Here is a 21,713-nt window from a genome sequence, read left to right as displayed (position 1 = left end):
CTTCAAGACTCCTTATAAGAAATGGAAAGGGAGGTGGATATTTTTTGCTGTTTTTAAAATTAAATAGGCAGCTAGTCTTGTTTTATTATTATGAAGAACAAGCTTAAGCTTTGTTGTAATGTGCGTTGTTTGCCTGGACTGCTCAACACCTGAATGCTTGTGTAGGAGGAACTCTTTGAGTTGGCTTCTTAAATACCTTCCTGTTCTTTCACATCTGATATTCCTTGATGAAACATAGGAGTCTTGTCTTATAACAGGCTTATTCAAAGTGATACAAGCTATGAAAGTGAGATTTTGGAAGAGTGTTGCTGTTTTCAATAATGTAATAAAAATACTGTAATGATTAAATAATAAATAGTGTGTAATAAGCAAGTCATAAAAACAAATTTTATATTTCCAAGATCACTGCTTTTATAATTTATACTCCGGTAAAGGAGCAAATCCCGAGAAATATTCATTTTTAGGAGGGGGTTCGCGAGACTTGACATTTTAGTGAAAGGGGTTCACAGATTGTTAAACTTTGGGAACCACTATGCTAAGAGATGCTGAATGAGATTGAGGAACTGGACAAACACGTTATAGCCAATCCCAGCCTTGAAGAGTTTACAATCTAAATAGACGAGACAGGCAACAGGTGGGAGAAAGGAAGTATTATTACACAAGTAGTAGTAAGTGATTTGTATTAAGATTAAATGTTACTACACAAAATAGATTAAGTGATTTACCTTGTGCCACACAGGAAGTCTGTAGCTGAGCCAGGAACTGAACCCAGATCTCCTGAGACTTATTCCATGTAAATACAGTTACCTCAGTATAGGAGTAGCGTGAATGAGATAAGGGACAGACTATTAGTGTAACCTTAATTACAGTAAAGTATTTGCTGTCAAGCAATAATTATTACAACTAGGACTGTTGTTGTTTATAATGCACTGGCTAATAAGTATGTGTACTGCTGTCCCTATTAAATAAAAATTTAGGTCTGCTCATGTGATTGATCCTAATGTGCCACTACAGCTGAAAAAGTCTTTGCATCGTGTATTAAAAGCTTGTGCTTCTAGAGCTCAATTTGGTGAGGTGCTGAGTACAGTCCTGCCAAGTGCTGAGCTCACTCAACTCCCACTGTCTTCATTGGGAGTTGAGAGAGTTCAACACCTTGCAAGATCAGGCTCTTGGAGCAGAAGGACTTGAGTCCATCTTGAATCGGTGAAGGCCTGCATGGCTATGGTGTGTGGTATGGTGATGAATGGAAAACTCTGAGTGGCCCTGGATCCTGCAGGAACTTGCACACTGTTATTTCAGTCAAAGTTCCATAAGGATTTTCAGCCCACACGCTTAGTGAAGGTATGCCACGTGCAAGTGATCTAAAACACAGCAGGGTGGCTGTTAACTTGAGATGATTTCCTTATGTTCCCTTTGTTAGGAGTCTATTCACAATTATGTTAAAGAGAGAATCTTTGCTAAATTATGTATTTCCTGGCTCTACTCTGTCTGTTTCACCCCAGATGTTAAATTGTAGTCTCTGCAGTGTGTGTGCATGTGTATATAATATAATCATGCAGTTGACTTCATGACAGTCACTGTGATTCTCAGTTGTTCTCTTAAATTATAAACAATGGAAAATGGACTCCAATTATTTAGATGGGTGAATTACATAAGTCACCTCTCATCTACTTTGAGGATAGGGCCATACCCTGCTGTAGCAATTGTAGAGTATTGGAAATTAGGCATGTATCTCCCATTAATGGAGATTATTCATCTAATTCTCTTCATACTGCTCTGAAAATTTACCCCCTGATGTCCGACTCATCATAGTTTAATTGTGACTTGCCTGGAAGCTTAGGGGGATATGACACCATATGAAAATGAAAAGAAGTAGTCTCATAGGAAGGAATGATGTATCTGTCAGATATAGGTGTCAAGGGAAGAAAAGATCCCAATGATGGTTTCACTTAAGTGCATCTCACAAACTGTTTTTAATGTTGTGATATCAAGGTAAACAGGAGACTGGTTTTGATAACCTTTTTAGGTTGAATATTTAGTTTAAAATCACAGGTACTACCTAAAGGGTATAAAATATGTAATAAAGATTTTCAGCATATGTCACAGAGATTGTCCCCATTATGCAGCTGAAGTGGGCAGATTGGGAAGACTGGCTGTGAAGACAGGATGCAAAGGATTCCCCGGAAAGGGGAGGAACAAGAAGAAAGGGATTAGCTATTGGTCAGGATGGAAGGGGGAGGTGGAGAGCAGAGAACTGTACCTGCAGAAAGTGCTGTGAAACCCAATCTTTCCCACCATTTGTCACAGAATTGTGCTCTAGAATCAAAGTTTTCTTTCGTTTTTTTAAATGTTTCTAGCTCTAATGGTTATGAAGATCAATTTAAAAATGGGAAGCGTGTATAATTAATACAGTGTTGTCCTGCTCTGTTTGCAGAAAGTGACGCAATAGCTCTAAGAAGCATGAACTTTCCCATTCATCTGCATGGGATCTTATCTCTATTGATAAATTTACATTCAACATTGTTAATTATTCTGATGATTTTAGAAGTAACATCTAACTATTGAGATTATCTCACAATCTACAACTGCCTCTCAGACCTTCCCATGTGCCATATGCCTAATTGTCCCCTGCACAGCTGCCCAAACTTCCAGCATCTCCCTATGATGCAATTATGGGTTGTCAATCCAAAAACTGTCAGTATATTAAAAACAGAAAATATGGGAACATTAGAAAGTGATTTTGAATTTCATATAAGAGAAATCACATTTGTTCATATTAAGATATTTTTTTAAATCCAGTTTTTAATTTAAATATGCTGCAAAATCTCCAAACTGCCATACCAGAGTGCTGCAGAATCCAGAGATCCTGCAGAGTTCAGTTTCAGATTACCATGGAGAATCCAGGGCTTTATATATTGAGTTGAGTTCAGGAGGTTGTTCATGGTTCAGCTGGCTGGAGTTTCTATGTTCCTATAATTGCCTGGTCATGCTGGAAGAAGCCCTGATTGCAGTTTTAGTTAGGTCACAATTTTATTCTTAAATATCTGGGAGTATGTGGCAGATAAACTGGTACAGTGCTGGTAGTTCCATTCCCCTTTCCATATATTCGGGGCTGCTACCTTCCCCATCCTGGTCCCAGCCAACCCACTGCTGGGACCCAGCCACATCCCCCCCTCATGCCAGGGCTAAAGGGAAGCCCACAAAGGAAGGGAGGGTTAACTCCTCGCTGTACCAGTCATAGGAATCTCTAACCCCCTTTCTAGGGTCCTTCAAAGAATGCCTCCTTTTAATCCTGTACCAATCCATCTGATCTGATCACTGTATCCATTCCCTATGGGAGTACCTGCACTGAACATCCATCACGAGGAGGCACCAAGAGTTAGCTTGGCTGACCCCTACCCAGGTTCCCAGACATTTACTGATGCTTTCCTTAATAATTTTCATATACCAAAGTTTGGAAGAAAAATCAATAATATTGTAAGAGCAAGACAGCAGTTCTGATCCTGTTTGTTGATTTTTAGGGTGCCATTTTCCTGCCTGGAAACAGAGTAATTGAGCATCCTGGCAATGAAGAAAGCCCAGGGAAGTTCCTCTTTGAAGTTATTCCAGGTACGATATTCTATTCCCCATAAAAGTGTCTTTAAAATTTTGTTCCTATTGACTAATGACCGGTTTTATTCAGCCTGAATAGAGGCAGAAGATGATTAATGTTTCTATGTAAGAGAAAAATTGGTTAATTTTGCTAATGATGTAGTCTTTCATATATTCATTCACCCCTGGGCTGTGAAGGAAAATCATGATTTCTTATTTGTCAACATATACAGTACAATTGTTCTGCAGTCAGAGCTCTGGGCACTGTGTGAAATGGACTGCTGGAAGGATAAGCGTATTTGGCAATGCTTTTGTGACATTGAATGTTACAAAATGAGGTAGAGCATTCTGTGGTACCATAAATGCAAAATGATTTAACAGCCGGTTTGGTGTAGTGCTGTCTGCTAGCATGGCTAGCAGTATTAAGTATCCTTCATTGTGACTAGGGATGCATGAACCTACTCTTACACAATTAAGTACCATTGTTTTGAAACTCAGTTCTGGCCCTTTTAAAAAAAGTTGAGGTTGGTTTGGTAAAGGAGCACCTCCCTGGTCATTGAGTGCTATTGTTCACTCCACCCATGAGCTGACTGGCGTTTCTGCCTTCCCAAACCCTAGTCACACTGCTATTTACTAGATGCAACTTGCCATTTTCCCTCTGTTATCCCTCTCCATGGCTTCCAACTCCCTCTCCCTCCACACTTTAAAAAAAAAAAAGAAGTTGTGGGGTCTAAATGCATCTGAACTGAGCTCAAGTACCTTCTCTTTGAATTCTTATGATGCGTGAGTTTAATGTGCCCCAGAATGCCTGGTGGAACAGAACATGCAAAAATTGAAAGCCATTTAGCACAGAAGCAGCTCAGGCCATAACTCATCTTGGTAGACTCAAAGAGTTCAATCTATTTAGCTTTAACAAAGAGAAGGTTAAGGGGTGACTTGATTACAGTCTATAAGTATTTACATGGGGAATACATATTTAATAATGGGCTTTTCAATCTAACGCTATCCAATGGCTGGAAGCTGAAACTAGGATACATTCAGAAGAAAATAAGGCATGAATTTTTAACAATGAAAGCAATTAATCACTAGAACAATTTATCAAGGGTGCTGGTGGACTCTTCATTACTGATGATTTTTAAATCAAGATTAGATTTTTTTTTTCTAAAAGATCTACTAGAAAACTAACATCTACTAACATCTACTAGAAAACTAACATAAAACATTAGACTTTTTTTTTTACCAGCTTCAACTGATAAACAATTATTCATTGAAAAATGACTTTTTGATCTAACCAAACATTTTAAAGGACAGTTTTAATTTTTGGTGGGTTTTTTTTTTTTTTTTTTTTTTGTAAAACAGGAAAACAAAACCCTCAAAAGTTTCTGTTTAAGGAAAAATTACTGAAGATAGATTTCAAAAGTCTAATTTTTAATTGAAAAACTGAAAATTTAAGGGAAAAACTTTTTCCTCAAAATTGTCATCTTTTTTTCAATGAGTTCTATTATAAATGAAGAATCTAATTCTACAGGCTGGCAAGGCTGACCGGGAAAGATAGGTTGAAGTAATGGTAGTGATGGTTGCTATTTTAAAATACATGGGAGCACTCATACTACAGCAATGGTGCAAGGAGGGGACAAGTAAGTAGCACGTGAGGAGGAGATAATGAGAAGTAATTTATTATTGTTGCTGTCTGCCCTCCCTGAAGTTTCTGCTGGAGGGAAGCAGCTTTAATTCCCACTGCAAGCTCCACTGGAAGACGCTTTCAAGAGGAAGTGCTAAATCAGGTTATCCACAACCTAACCTGGCTCTGATGCCTCCCTTGCCATCACACCATGTATGCACAACTTAGTAAAGAGGCCTTGCTGAAGCTAATGCTCCAAATATTGTGACTCCTATGACACTTAAATCTGCCCATTAACATACACTGGCTCTAGGGCCTTTTTGGTGTCTGATTTAGCTTTGGCACAAAGGCATTGGGATGTTTTCTTCCCCACATTTGAAATGTAAGGAACTGTAAGCTCAAAAACACTTTTATAAAACAGTAGGGACAGCTGTAGGCCACTGCTCAGCTGGCCAGTGAAGGAATCTATGACTAATGTTAATTGATGCAGCTGAACTGCGGAAAGGTTAGTCAGATGCATTTTTTTATTAGTTTCCCCAAGGGAAAATAACTGCAATAAACCTGTATGTAATTCTCCCTATTAAACTTTCTTGTTCTTGTTTATTTTTTGGCTTTTTGCTCTATAGAATTTGCACTATGGAAGATTTGAAGGCTTTGAATTAGTATTAGAGACAATTCCTTTGCAGATTTGGGCTCTGTAACACTGACCACTTTTAATGAAACAGGTACTGATCTGGCTCTTTTTCCTCTAAAAAAACCCACAATAATGCAGTCACTTAGTTTCATATTATTTATTATTATTATTTATTTTATTATTTGTATTATAGACTGCCTACAAAAATGTCATGTGTCATCCTGAGTTTGAGTTATCAGAGCACAACCATGTTTTAGCTAACAATTTAAAAAAACGTTCCTCTCCTATGGTTTGAAAATTCCTTGCTGATTTCTGAAACATTGGCGAATAAATTATTTACTTCCAGGCTGAGATCTTACATGCCAAGTTTCAGCTTAGAATGAACTTTCATGGCCACATTACAAAGCTCTGAGCAATGTAGCTTGTAATCGGAATGCTTGCCATCACATAACTAACAGGCAGTGCTAACATAGAAAGCAATCTGTCTCGTGAGTTCTCAAAGTACAATTTCATTGTACTATCTTTTTCTACAGCCAAGAAAACAAAAAGCAGCTGGGACGAACTTGGCAAACTTGGGTGCCTTCAATGGAAGCTGTAAATGCGCATCCTCTTGGAAAATCAGGCAGTTTTTTTAGCTGGCTAAGTATGGGATTAGATAACCAAATTAGGACAGTTTTGCTGTTGATGTTTATGTATAGGATCTACAAGACAAAAAACAAGTATAGAAAAGATTGAGTTTCATAATCTTTATGATGTCCTATGAGTGAAGTGAATATACATATGATAATGCCATCTGACATACAGCATTTGAAAAATGTTTCCTACTTCATCACATTTGACTAAAACTGAAAAAGGAAATGGGGTAATTATTCCACCGATGATATTTGCACATATCGAGTAGCCACATGCTCATATCAGTGACTCTGTAGACAGAGATTTTTTTACTTAATGTCCTGTTTGTGTTCTGAGATCAAACTTAAAATGTGTACAGAAAAATTACATTAATATTAACCAGGTATACAAGTGACTTTATTAATATATCTTATAATTATTTTTAGGCTTCATAATCAGGTTTCAGGATTGAAAAGTTACTAACTGAACTGCAATCTTCAGCAGTTTAAATATTCTTTTTTATAGGTTTGTGCAGCATCAGAAATGGAGACAAAACCAAAACCTTAAAACAGAAACCGTATGTGCGGAGAAAACTCAATTGTTCACGATTGTCTTTAATTAACACTGCCCGCTGCCTCCCCACCCCCATATACCTGTATCCTCTAATTTTAATGTGTTTGATTAATTATAAACTTTCAAGGTCTCCCTGTTCAATTATAGGAGTCTCTCAAACTACACAGTGATAGGTTTTCCATGATAACATACAATGGTTGCTGCTAAAAAGTTGAAATTGGCCAATAGACGCCACATAGTTGCCGTGGTTATTTCCTGTTCCAAGTATGGGGGAAAACTATAGTGCTTCAGCTACCATTGTCTGATTGCTGTTGATTATTACTGACTTTAGTGATGACCACTATAATTTGATAGTGTGTGAGTGGCATTAGTATACTGCTCTTTTCCTTCAATAAATATGCAGTTGCAGTTACTCCACACTTCAGCACTATTTCTGATGCGATTCCTAAAATATTGCCTTCTTGAAGTTGAATGCACACACTTTGTACCATGTATTTGGTCTTTCAGAGCCCAAATTAAAATCAGGATCAAAAGGAATAGTAGGCAACTTTGAAAGTGAAACACACAATCTGAAAAGATTGTAGGGTTTTTAGAAATATCATCTATGGGGCAATAAGCAAACAGAGTTAACATTATTACTGCTGTTCAGTCACAACCACTGCTTAGAGAGAGCATTCACTGACAATTCTCAGTCGCCAGTGTTCTGAAACTGAGCTATTTGTTGACTCTATCCTCTTAGTGACTCATTATAAAGCCAGGGTTGTAGCAGGCTGGAAAAAGAATAGAACTCATGGGGTATAACAAAGGAAAAATATATTGTAGTCAAGCCTGTGTTTTCCTCCCGATAACTTTCATACATGAAAATAGCTTCATAGCAAAAATATCTAGTTGGATAGACCGATTTTTTTTATTTTATTTTACTGAACATTGTGTTACATGATACAGCACTGAAATTCGCTGTCTTAGCTTGATGTTATTCCCTTTGCATGTGCATTACAAATTCAAGTAATTTTATTTATAATACCAAGACAGCAGTGACAATCTTCTTTTTGTCTACCAGATCTGTGGGCAGAACTAAAGCTTGTGTGTGTGTTGGTAATACATGCAAACAATTTTGGGAATGCAAGTGGGAGTTGGGTGATCATTTGAAATTATAATTCTCAGAACATGACAATGTCTGAAGGTGAATGAAAGAAATGCATTTGTGGAGAATGTCTTGTGCCTGACGCTGTCATTAAAAATATATTCATTCCATTTGCATTTAAAAACATTCTGTTCATACTTCATGTGTTGGCCTGTTTTTAAACCCGAAGTGTGAAATTGTCCTCTGAGGGACTTGTACAAGGTCCATGAGCCACTTAAGTGCTGATCCTTTCTACTCAGGAGTCAGTTGGCCGCCTGTATCATAGAAGAGTTCTTTGAGCCTTTTTGCAACCCCTTTCACCCTCGGAATAACATCGGGTACTTCTGTATGCAGTGTTCTTGTAGCCATGTCAGTTCCAGGATATTAGAGAGACCAGGTGCATGAGGTAATATCTTTTATTGGACCAACGTCTGTTGGTGAGAGAGACAAGCTTTCAAGGTTACACAGAGCTCTTCTTTGGGGTTTTGCTGTCAGTTATGGTTCCCAAATAGGCATTAAATTAAAATGTAAGTTCTTGGATAGAACTGAAATAGCTAGACTCATAAAAAATACAAGACGTCAGATCTGTTGTGGTGATTTATGTAAGGTTTTGTGTTTTGAATTGCAGTTCTTTGAACATCTACTTTAAGGCATTTATTTTGATTTACTGTTATATATACAACCATAGGTGTGAACATGTCACTTTGTACAGATATCAGAATAAAAGTTTTTGTCACAAAAAGTGCTTAGTGCCTACTACCTCGAGTAGGTTTTTGCTTGGTAATAAGTGTTTGCAGGATCAGACCTTAAATTAGACGTAATACAGACCAAGGAGTCAGAAAAGTCAGATGAAAGTCACATAATATTAAGTTTGTTTATTTTCATTATGTATCTTGTTAGCGCTAAAGTTTTTTTTAAATAATAAAACATTCAGTTCTTCTATCATGCTTTTCATCAGTAGATTTCAAAGTGCTGTACAAAGGAGGTATCGTTAGCTTCATATTACAGATGGGGAAACTGAGAGATGAAGTAACTTGCCCAAAGTCACGCAGCAGGCTAGTAGCACAGCCGGATATAGAACTGAGGTCTTGAGTCCCAGTCCAGTGCTCTACCCACTAGGACACACTGCCTCTCAAATGAAAGAGCTGATGTTGGTTAGGATAGGGAAATAGTCTTGGAGGAGTGGTGCTTCCCTCATCATTCACTGAATCATGGTCTTGCATCCAACACTTGAAATGCCTACTATTCTTCCCTCGCTGTTCCCAGTTATTTATGTTAACCTCATCTTGCAACTGGTGGTCCTGCTCACTCATGTGTTACTTGTGTCCCTATGGAGTACATATGATATTGTATGCATGTTTCCTGAGGAGGCACAGCTGAAGGAGAACTTATTTAAAGAACTATATTCATTAAGAATGTGAGTTGTATGGCTCCTTTATGATTCCCTCATCCCCCAGGACTTTTAAGGTACAAGTCCAGTACTGTAAATGCAAATAATAGACCAACTCCTTAGGTCTCAGTACAGCTTTCACAGTTTTTACTCTGTCATTATCCAGGTAGATGTCCTATTGAAGTCAATGGGAACTTTGTCTGAGAAAATATATGAGTGCAGGACCAAATGCATGTGAAATTCCATTGGACAAATTAACACCCCTAAGATTACTTGTTCAAAGCTTAGGTATTAATATGTTATTAAAACTGTGTTTAAACTGAAATGTACCAGCATATAATTTTCACCTTTATAATCAACTTTTCTCTCCTTCAGAAATCATTTAATGATAGCATCATACCATAGTCCAGTGTTTTTGATTTAGTAGTTTGCTAGTATACAAGAAACTGTGATGTCAAAATTGTTTGAATGAAAGTGAAGCAAAGGGTGAGCAAAATAAGGACTGTCTGAAACTGCAACCCCTTTTAGTAATACTACTACTAACTACATTGCACTTCTATTGCACCTTTCATTCAAGGACCTGAAAGCATTTTTCAAACATTGCCTTAAACTCATGGCTGAACTATTTCCTCCGCACCGCTACCATGGTGTAACTCCTCCTAGTGACAGCCACAACAGAAGCACTAGTGTAGAGAAGCTGCTGGCATTTTAAAACCCCCACTCTGGATTACATGGCTGTTAAAAAGCTGTGCCCAGTGTGCTTTTGTAACACCGACAGACCTCAGTCATCGGCAGGCGGGATTGAACCTGCGACCTCTGGAGCTTAAAGCATGAGCCTCTACCGCATGAGCTAAGGCTATAAAGCAGACTCATTTGATCTCTCTCTCTAAGTGGTCTCAGTGCCACTAGATGGGACAGAACACCACAACCAGGAGGTGTGTGGACTACACATTCATTCCATTAGGGCTAGTGCCATTATTATGATATTGGAAATTTTAGGAAAGTGATTCTAGTACAGACAATGCCTTGGGTATCTGAGCACTTCACAACATTATCAGTGCATCAAAATTATCTCTGAAAGGTAGATTTCTCCTCCCTTTTCCTTTTAAGCCAGTTCCTTACAATAATAAGTGACTGACGGTTGACATGAGGAGTCATTTGGTACTGTATGTCTGGGAAATGCTGATGGAAATAGATGTGTCTTCCAGCACTCTATAAAGGTTGTGAGATTCAGACTCAAGTGCATCACCCAGGGAAGTTTGTTCCATCATAACTGTGTGCTGTTCATTAACAACATTCTTCCCCCTACATGTTTTGTTTCCTTGGAGGGCTGGGGAATCTTGAGCGTCCACTGGCCAGGATTTTCTTTATTTTATTTGGTATGAAATTGAGATATTTGAGGACCGACATTTATTTATGTCTACATCCAGTACTACAACCCAGGTTCCTGTTCCTGCACATAGGTTTCTGCTAATCTCCTGTCCCCAAGGCGTCATGGCTGCCTTGCTATCCATCAGTAAACACAGGGCTCTTAACACACAGTGAAAACTGGAGACGGTAGGAGGCATGAATGATGATTATCTAAAGGATTGTTCACTTCTGTATGTTCAAGAGCAGTCTGTCAGACCTTAAGGGCTGCACTCTGGGAGAAAACACACTGTGGAAGAAAAACACACAAATCCCCATTATAGTTCGGATGAGCATTTTCAGAGAACTGCTCCTATCCATGCACATATTGAGGAAACCGTTTTATTCTGGTGACGGTGTTTATCATCCCACACAATTAGTTATCTTTGTGGTTCATTGGATGTAAACCAAAATGTAAGATGTGCTTCAGAATTTAAAATAGTGCAGTACTGCTCCCGAATACCACAACTTACAATAGTATTGCTACAGCGTACAGGGCTACTTCAATAGAATGCTCTGGGAAACCTTGTCTAGTGATTCAAGCACAAGACCAGGGGTCTAAAGACCTGGGTTTTAATCTTGGGTCTGACGGTGATTTACTGTGACCTTGAGCAAGTCACTTAACTGTTCAGTGCCTCATGTTTCCTATCTGTAAAATGGGAAATTAGAATTTACAAGGATGTAGTAATATTTTATTGAATTAATGTTTGCGAAGCACTCTGAAACACTAATATGGAAGGTGCTATAAAAATGCTAAGTAGTGTTATATTATTTTTCCAAGGATTGGACAGCTGCTCCTACAGGCATGTCTGAATCTCTCCTTGCTGCTTCAAGAGGCTATTCTGCTGGGTTTTCTCAGTACAGTGTGAAATACTCTCCATCAGATTGCTAAATTTACTTTATAAACTTGTGCAGGCTCTGTACATGGACCAGTTCCCCAGAGCCCATGGTCTGGTATTAAATCTCCACCATTGTGTGAAAGATTAATTCTTGGAACTCTGAAATCTATCAAAATGATTTTTTTCATTAGTCAGGATAGATGGAGGTGCCCCTAGACTTTCTCTCTTTCTTTTATTTTTTTTTTTTTAATTGCACACCATCTGGTTGGTGAAGGTTTCTAAAGATACCTTGTTCAGGTGGAAAACGCCAGATGGGATTTCAGGTAATATACTGCCTTTCTTCTTAATCTCCTTTGTATTAAAAAAGTTGATATTAAACTATCTTATTCCCACTGATGTTTTCTACTTCCACTCCTCTTAGGAATTCTGTTTAAAAAAAAAAAATCTTTGTCTTGCTTTTAAAAATCTCTTTTTCATGGAAAAAACATTCTATTTTTAAGTCAGTTTTAGGTTTCTTGGGTCCATCTCCCATCTGCATAATGGCTTGAGGTGAGTTTTAAAATCTCTATACATACCACACTCACCCTTTTGCTATCTGTACTTAGTAGAATATCACTTCTGCATTTATAAATGAGTTTTGAAGTGGCAGGAGACAAGCAGTTGCTGTATGGGAAGCAAAGGTATTAAATAGTAACACAGAAACTGGTCCTCTTTCCCTTTGGCACAAGCAGTGTTTAGCTTCCTTTGAAGTCCTCACTAAATTTGGCCCTGGGTTTTCAAGCACCTGATACAGTACAGAGCGAATAGAATAAGATTTGCACCTGCGATTATGGCTTTTTTTTTTCTTCACCCTAAATTCTCAAAACACTTCACAATTTAGTTGTACAAATCTGAGAATGTTTTATCCCCATCAGAAGAGAAAAGCCATGAAACTGAGATTATAGAAAATGTTTATTGCCGAATAAATGAATCACTTTGCATCACTCAATGGCCCTCAGGCCTCTGACAACTAACATAAAATTCTTTAACTGGTCTGTTCTTCAACAATTTGCCAATCTGTAAAATGGGGACAATAGTACTTACCTTTACAGGAGAGCAGAATGGCTTCATTCATTAATGTGTGAGGAAAAAGTGGAGCTCTTCAGATGGAATGTGTAATAGCCAGGGGTGACTCTAGCTTTTTTGCCGTCCCAAGCACGGCAGGCAGGCTGCCTTCGGTGGCACGCCTGCGGGAGGTCCGCCGGTCCCGCGGCTTCGGCGTACCCACCGCCAAGTTGCCGCCAAAGCCACGGGACTGGGGGACCTCCCGCAGGCATTCCGCCGAAGGCTGCCTGACTGCTGCCCTCGCAGGGACCCGCAGGCCGCTTGGAGGGCTGTTGCCTGGAGCCACCGCTGGCAATAGCCATTCATAGTATTATGATTTTCAATTTATTTATTAAGTTACATTGATGGAGCTCAGTGTTTGGGGAAAGAAGCCCAAAATACAAGAAAGTTAATGAAGAACATACATAGGTGCAAGATTCATTTCTTTAGTCATCAAGATTTTCTGAAACCTCCGTTTCATGAGTCTTCTCTTTTGGCATCATTAATTTGCAATACTAAATGGATTTTGGTTCTAAAATGAGACACACAAACTGGGACCGTTGATTTCAGGATATGTGAGACATTGCAATGTGCTTGCTGCAACTCAGCCTGACTTATCCGAGAGGGGATATTTTGAGAGGGTTTCTGAACTCTGACGTTTGGAACAAAAGCTGTTTTCTTTCCATGAGGCTCCCCTTCTTCGGTGAAATCAGAGACTAGAATTCCCTGGCTAAATCTTCTCATGAGTAATTGCCATGTCAGATGCAATGATATCCATACATACTACTAGTCTGTTGGTGGGTTACCCAAAATGTTACTGGAGTGTTGGGAGTGCGGCTCGAAGCAAACTGGCTTTTCTTGTCTTAGGCAGGAAATCTCACTTCTGTGCAAACACAGAGCTTTCCCTGCTCTGTTGACAAGAAAAACCTTTATATAATGTGCAAAAATGCATTTCTGTACTCTCGCCACATTTACCATCCTACAAATATTCTGTTCTCCTCACCCTGGGATAACTGTAGATGCTGAAGCATGTTTAGCATGTTACTGACTCCTTTCCCCACATGCTATGAAACCTGATGACTAAGTGTTAAAATGGCCTGCTGTTTTAACTCATTCCCTACACTGATTCCTATCTCAGCCTGATATGAAGCAGGAGACCCTGGTGGATTTAATTGCTGCTGCCAAAAAGATGAATGCCTCCCCGTGTACATGCTGACAACCAGCAGTGCCTCTTCATTAGTCGTCAGGAGCACAAAACCTCAAGGGCATTGGTGATACTACCAAGTGAACTAATTGCGCCTGTGATATCTAGTGCACTGAGCAAGGAGGCTGTTTAATTAACTGAATACCAGCTTTATTGCATACAGATATCTCAGTGCAAACTTTCTCAGTGTCACTTTGCATCAAAGCCCCAACTACCATTCTTGTACTGCAACTCTCCTAGTCATTGCTGTTCAACTTATTACCAGAGGGACTATGTCTTATTTATTTGGGAGATGGAGCACCGCTTTATTTTTATTGTTTTATGTACACACACACACACACACACACACACACACACACACACACACACAGAGTAAGTTTAATTCTTCCAAGGAAATGGTGTAACAAATCAAAAGTGCCACTTTTTAAAATGAGATCAAAGCTCCCAGAGCACTGTAGGGTCAGTGAGCCAAGAAAATGAAGCGAGTGCAGACTCTGCTGCTTGTTTCTCACAAGGTTAAAGCCGAGGTCTCAGTGTGAATGAACTCTCTTCCATCTTGACCAGAAGTCATTATGACATGCAAATATTTGCGATTCCCATTCTAAGCTTGCCTCCTCCAGTGTTCAAGTGAAAATAAAGGTTTATTTTAAAAAAGAAAACAACGTAGTTACAATTCTGGTTCACACAATGTTACCCTTGTACCAAAGTCTATGATATTTCCAGATGCTGATCCCTGCAGATCAGTACTCTGAGCTTCAGGTTTAGCCATTTTGTTGTGTTTATTGCAGCTATGTGCTGTTCAGGACTGGGAAGTGCTCTGCTTTCAGGAAACCTGCTTTTCTTCCCAGCATTAGCAGTGATTCTTTGTGTGACCTTGTACAAGTCACTTATAGTCTCTGTGCTTCAGTTTCCTCCTCTATAAAAATTGATGTAAAATGCATTGCGTTTCTTGGGTAGATGGTGCTCTGTTAAATCAAATATTGTGGTAGCAGTATTCCAGAAATTTCTATGTATCAATAGATTAGCTATTAGGAATATTTGTGGAGGTGATTGCCACGTTATAAATCAGAGCCATGTGATTAAAAATGCCCCAGAAATATTTCCTCCTCCTGTCCCAAGTGTGGAATTTCCCCCCTCCCAATATCACATATGCTTGAGTGCCAGGATTGGCAAAATTAAGCAATGGGCTAGTAGAGCTGTGTTTATATATACAATGGTTACAAACTCTAAAGTCTGTTAACCTGCATAGTTAGATACTGGATCTTAAAAGTACTAAGAGATTCCAGCTTTCTGATGAACCTTGGCACTCACTTCTATCACAGACAATGGCGGCTCCAGGCACCAGCGCTCCAAGCACATGCTTGGGGTGGCAAGCCGCGGGGGGCGCCCTGCTGGTGCCTGCGAGGGCGGCAGGCAGGCTGTCTTCAGCGGCATGCCTGCGGGAGGTCCTCCAGTCCCACGGATTCAGTGGCAATTCGGCGGCGGGTACACCGAATCCGTGGGACCGGGGACCTCCTGCAGGCATGCCGCCGAAGGCAGCCTGCCTGCCGTGCTTGGGGCGGCGAAAAAGCTAGAGCCGCCCCGATCACAGAGGGCCTGACATATCAGATTTTTTAAGCATTGTATTTTTAGAAATAAACAAGCTATTTTAGTTCATTTTTAGGGGATATCAGTTGCTCCTGAGCCCTGATGGTAACTAAGTCATTTGCCTTTACAGGGAGAGGATGCAAAAATAGGTCCAATAACTTAAAAAAAAAAATTCTAAAACATTCCTAAAATAGTTTCCCTGTGACATATATGGTGTATTCAGAATATAGAATAGTATGGTATTACAATTATATCATCTCTTCTTTAGGATCACATAACTTTTATGAATAATGTGCTAATAATGTGCCCAAATTTACATGAATAAAACCACACCATATTTGAATTCTGTGTGTGTAGGGTGTGTGGGGGACTTATATATAAAATATATGTTCTGTATAACTTAGAAAAATAAGAGTTTGCTTAATAAGCACTATTCCTCGGCTACGAGTCTAATTTAAATAGATGTGAAAAATAAACCAAAAAACTCTGAATGTTCTTAGCTTTCTCGTACTTCCTTTTGAAATAATTCTTTGTACTTCTCGGGCAGCTTTTCCAAATGACAGAACGTTGCACAGGATAGAGTACTGCACAGTTGCTTTAAAGTTTCCTATAACTGTATCTTCTTTAACACCTTTTGCTGCTACTCACCCAGTTACCTACAGCTAAGGTCAAAATGTTCATTTTATAATTCTCTGCCAATTATTTTAGAAGCAGATGACTACTATTTCTATTTTTTCCCCACCGTTTGAATATTCCTGTCATATCCACAATCAGGTCTCTCTCTCTTTTTTTTTTTTAAATGGAGAAGTAAATACTATCACTATTCATTTATATGTTCATCTCCTTCATAGGCTTTTCTGTGGCACACTTGCTGTAGTATCTGATGGCTGGATGCTGTACAAGACTTCTGAGGAGAATGACAGCTGCACCTTTAAAAGCCCAAGCAGGAATTTTGCTAGAGTCACTTTATGGAGCTCGGTTAGCACATAAACAAATCTAAGGCCAGGTCTACACTAGGAGCACCTTGGCAATATAATGATACCAGTAAAGCACTTCTAGCATGGACACAGTTTATACTGGCAACACTGTGTTTTGTCTTGTGCAGGGTTAACAGCAGTCAGAGAGCTCAGTTAGCCCACCTGGTTGCACTGGAGGGTAGGCCAGGCCTAATTAATGATGAAACCCAGCTGGGGACTGGCTGGGTGGTGCTAAACAAAGAAAGTTTGGAGTGGAAGGGGGCTGCAGGGAGAGGAGGAACTCTGCAGTTAGTTTCCTGATAGTAGAAGTGAAGAGACCTGTAAGGAGTCACAAGAGGGCTCTGGCAGGGCACGGAGAAAGCCCAGAGAAAGGCTTGGTAGGAAGAAGTCCAGGGAAGTGGAAACAAGGAGTCTGGTGGAGTGAACTTGGCTGCCTGTCATGGGGAGCCCTGTACTGGAAGCTAGCATAGAGGGCAGGCCTGGGTTCCCCTACCAGTTAATGCTAAGCTCGAGTGAAGCCCCTGAAAAGGAGATATGGGCCCCTGGAAGCCCTGAAAAAGGGGTAGACAGACCACTGGACCCAGAATTGAGGGTAGCAGCTTGGATGGAGAGTTTGTACCCTTGGGATTTTTTTGTCGGACTTTCTGTTGCCCCAGCAGAGGTGGAACTAAACATGACCTGTCTGGAAACCAAGTCACAAAAAAGAGGCCGACCACCGTGGGACTGGAGCAAACATTGCTGGGGAGTGCTAGATGGGAAAGAGCTGCTATGCCATGCCCCGCCACGAGGGAGTGTCTCAGCTGTAAGTCTACTCTTCTACATGCTAGTATAGCTTATTCCAGTCCTTCCCCCTCCCCGCCCTCTCCGGAGCAAAATACATCATTTTGTTTTGTGTTAGAACAGTGCCTAGGATAATGGAGTCCTGGTCTATGGTAATACAATAGTAACAACAGCTGTGGTTTTTGTTTGTTTTTTGCTGGTGTAACTGTCTATACTAGGGCTTTTGCCAGAACAGCTGTGTTGGTCAAGGATCATACCTCACCCTCTGAGTGACATAGCTATGCTGGCAAAAGTTTGTAGAATAGACCCAGCCTAACTGTTGGTAAGAAGGGACAATCGATAGCTATAATCTATCTAATTCTGAGTGTTGCTAATGCCCATACTGCTGTAGTCTCTAGGATCTGCGGACGAGGTTTGGAATGAAGTACTGACCTTGCTGCTGTGGTAACCTTTTCATCATAACTTGGAGTTGATGAGTGTGCCAGGTTCTCTTTTGTCATTGCCAGCTTTAAGTTTTATGAAAGTCCAGAAGATGAAGCCCAGTCTGTACAGCATATGTGTGCTGGAGCCAGAGGGGAGCTGGTTCAGTATGATGTACACCTACCAGTGTGTGCACTCAAGAGCTGAATCACTTGTGAAGAAAGAGCATTTCCTCTTAGGCACCTCAAAAAACCATACATCATGGCAGGGCTCCTGTGACCTGTGTATTATGCTCTGTTAAGTATGTGGTGCAGTAATTTGTTTGTTACTAGCATTCTTTGTTTTCAGCTTAAGCCATGGCCCTCTTGTGGTGAGGATCATGAACACCCATGAAGTCATAAACAGATGCACTTTCCTGCTGGATAGTCTGTTTATGATTATGACTATGTATTGTTGCATGCCAGCAATATGCTTGGCACCGTATAAGGCACAATGTAGACAATCCCTTCACTACAGAGTTTATATTCCGAAAAATGATTCAGCTGAAATAGGAGGCAGTGGGAGAACCAGAGGTGGAGGTCAGTTGGGGATTCTGGTAAATATATTTTCTTAAAAGCCCCAGTTACTAACAATAATGGTGATTTATTATTACACTAACTATATCTTTTTGCAGAACCTGGGGCTGGTTAATTCAAATTAGTGTGTGCAGTTTTTATGCATATTAAAATTTGTCTGCTAGTTCTATATTTGCATGTCTAAGTCTTTCCGATTCCAGCTGCTAAATGAATTAACCAAGGTTTCATCAAATTTTACTATATTAAGCAAAAAAATAGTGCTGTAGGTTAAAGTGTGTGCATGCTGTAGTTTCTACAGATGTCCCAAACTATCTAAATACCCTGGTTACCTACTTGGACTCCCTATTTTGATGTCTGTCTGTCCTTCAAAATAATATTCTTTGATTTTATAATATTATATAGGATTCAATCAAGAGCCTCAGTCTTTAATAACTGACAATTCATTACAAGCCTAATACCTGCCGTATTGAGTAAATAGTGGTTTCCCATTTTATAGAGGAGGAAAATGAGGCTAAATGAGTAGCATGAGATCAGACGATAGGTCAGTGGCAGAACTGGGACTAGAACCCAGAACTCATGAGTTCCATCCTCTGCTCTTCCTTTTAGCACTCCAGGAAGTTTGTGCTGTGCTTCAGGGAATGGTAATACACATGCATGTGTCATGGTCGGGATTCGAGGATAAGGATATTCAAGATGGCAGCACCCACTAGATTAGTTTGGACCAATGGATTATTTACCCAGTGTTTGTGACCCAAAGGGCTTACCTTTGATGATAAAGTTTGTTACCTTGGGGTGGTCATTAGTGTATGAGTGGTGTGGGAATAGAAGTTGGCTTCAAATTTCCCCCCTGACTTTTAATGACTGTGTTTAGTTTGTAGTCTATTTTGTCACTGTATTGGCACTATGGTACCTTAATAGTGGTGACTTTATGCATAGTCCTGATAGCTGGCTGCTTAGGGCATCACACCCTAGGAGGCACCAAAGTTCTCTGGCCTCCACCCAGCGGTGCTGCATTCAGTCTTCCATCCTCAGGTCTCTCCCTAACAGTGCCAGTAGCACAGGAATGTCAGTCATTATTTTAAGTATTGTCAGCCTTTTTCACCCTTTCAATCTTGCTGAGAGTGCTGGGGTTCCCCCTGCCCACCCGTGGAGGCTGGGAGCTCCGGGGGTCACCCACAGTGACTGGGAGCCTAGACGCGATATATCGATCGCCGAATGAGCTCCCATTGACTCCGGAACTCCACCAGGACAAGTGGCGGTAGCGGAGTCGACAGGGGAGCCGCAGCCGTCGATCCCACACCGTGAGGACCCGAGGTAAGTCAAAATAAGATACGTCGACTTCAGCTACGCTATTCCCATAGCTGAAGTTGCGTATCTTACATCGACCTCCCCCCCAGCCCTCAGTCTCTCAATACCAGCCTTTTAAGTGCTGTCCATCCATGCAAGAGGTGATTCTTGGTGCTGAGCATGGGATGCTATTCGCTGCATAGGACAGTTACAGGCTGTGCACCTGCTAGGCATTTGTGTGCAGGTGAGGATATTCTTGTATCTTCTCTCCATGTTGCATAAGGGCTTGCGATATTAAGCCCAGAGATTTCAATCTTTGTTAATTAAAATGAATGTCCAGTGCATAAATTGGTACACTTAACTAGTCACAAAACGTGGAGGGCTTTCCCCCTGTGCTGGGGAGGTATTTTAGATCCATCACATCCTTACATACAGGGCTTCGGAGCGGAGCCTGGAGCTGAAGCGCGGAGCAGCTCTGGAGCAGTGGAGCTGCAGGTTTTTGCCTGGATCTGGAGCTGGAGCGGCGCCAGAGCACAGCTCCAAAGCCCTGCTTACATACACCTTATTCATAATTTTCCCATTAAAACTTTTTTTTAAATCTTCTTGCAAAAATAATAATAATCAGACTCACGGCTTTAAAATAAAACCGTAACGTTTTTGAAGAGCAATTTACGGGATGATTTTTTAAAAAATCCTCCAAGGAGCTTTTCCAGTGCCTGATAGTACATAAAGCTGAATGATGTTTTCCGTGGGAGGAGGAAAGGAACTCTGAGTATGTTGAAGCAAGCCAGACAAAGTAGCTGATGTTCTCTTTTCGTGTTCTGCTTCGTAGGCTGCACATTTATGGGAGCAGCCTCCACTTCAGCCCATGCACTGATTGTGTGCAGCTAAAAAGCAAGAGTCAGATTCTGCTCTTTAAAGGCTTCTTTCAAGGGTAATTATGGAAAATGTGAGAGACCCTAAGCCAGTGTGCTGTGCGCCAGAGGGAAAGGAAACTACCCAGGGAGGGAGGGTGATCTTTTCAGCCTGCCAACTGCAGCGCAATGACTACAGGGTCTGTGGGGAAGACACCATCTGCTACCATTTGGCATGACTTGGCTGCAAGAGCACAGAGCTTGTTATTGTCCTCGACCTTGGCGGGGAGAAGCTGGCACTGAGCCCACAAGTCTGCTCTCTTTTAGAAGAGATAGTAGAGGCCAGGACATTGTGTTAAAACATCGACAGTCTCTGTCTATCTTTTCATCCAGCAGCATAGTCTGTGCTGGAGTGGGACGGGTGAATCCAAGACATTGAATACCTGTCACCTGCTGCTAAAGAACAAATTGTGTTGAGTGAATGGATTTAACTCGCCCTAGTTACTCAAGCAAAGGATCCCAAAATTGTGACCAATCATATGCTTTTCAAGGACAACAACACTGTTAAGCTTGTATAAGCATAAGAGTAATAACGAGGTTTGTACACATTGACGAGAGAATTATTTGGCTCTAAATCTTGATGGACTTTGGAGAACATCAGTGTAAACCAGGAGTAGAACTTCCATTGAAGATAAAGGAACCACACCAGTATAGGACTAGTACAAGAAAAATCACAAAATAAGAACTGACAAATGAAAACCAGTAACCTGGCAAGAAGAGCAGACTGCTTTTTACTGCAAGGTTATCGTGGGACCAAAATAAATAGACATACACATTTAGGTTCCATCTGTTCCGTTTTGGATAATGAAGAGAAGTTGTGGTTTTTTGAAGTGTTGTGTGTTTGAAACCATCGCCACTTTAGCTGTTCCAAGATATTTTGTCAATCTGTTTACTGGACATCTGTTTCCCCATTGGACATATATTGCAGATAAGCTGCAAGAAGAAGGCAGGAGCCTATTAGCTACAAGTGTTAGATAATGCTTGGATCTCCTAACTCTCCCACCTTCTTCCTTTGCTGTGCTTGTTTTTATCTTGCTGTTGAAAATAGAGTGGATCAGATAGTTTAAAGAGTTATGATGTGCAACATTTCAGATAA

General features: G+C 40.4%; 1 protein-coding gene across 12 annotated transcripts in view; it reads left to right on the top strand.

Annotated features, from left to right (window-relative positions):
• ARHGAP24 (Rho GTPase activating protein 24) overlaps positions 1 to 21,713 on the top strand; it is a 514,890-nt gene that overhangs the window by 306,546 nt on the left and 186,631 nt on the right. For all 12 annotated transcript variants that reach the window (XM_065597531.1, XM_065597532.1, XM_065597530.1 and 9 more), the window contains one exon: positions 3,522 to 3,609. In XM_065597531.1, the coding sequence (XP_065453603.1) occupies positions 3,522 to 3,609 (88 nt within the window). The remainder of the gene's footprint in view (positions 1 to 3,521; positions 3,610 to 21,713) is intronic.

This window comes from Chrysemys picta, chromosome 5 (assembly GCF_011386835.1).
Source record: "Chrysemys picta bellii isolate R12L10 chromosome 5, ASM1138683v2, whole genome shotgun sequence".
Classification (NCBI taxonomy): Eukaryota; Metazoa; Chordata; order Testudines; family Emydidae; genus Chrysemys; species Chrysemys picta.
The sequence above is the reverse complement of the archived record's forward strand: the minus strand, read 5'-3'. Positions and strand labels throughout refer to the sequence as shown.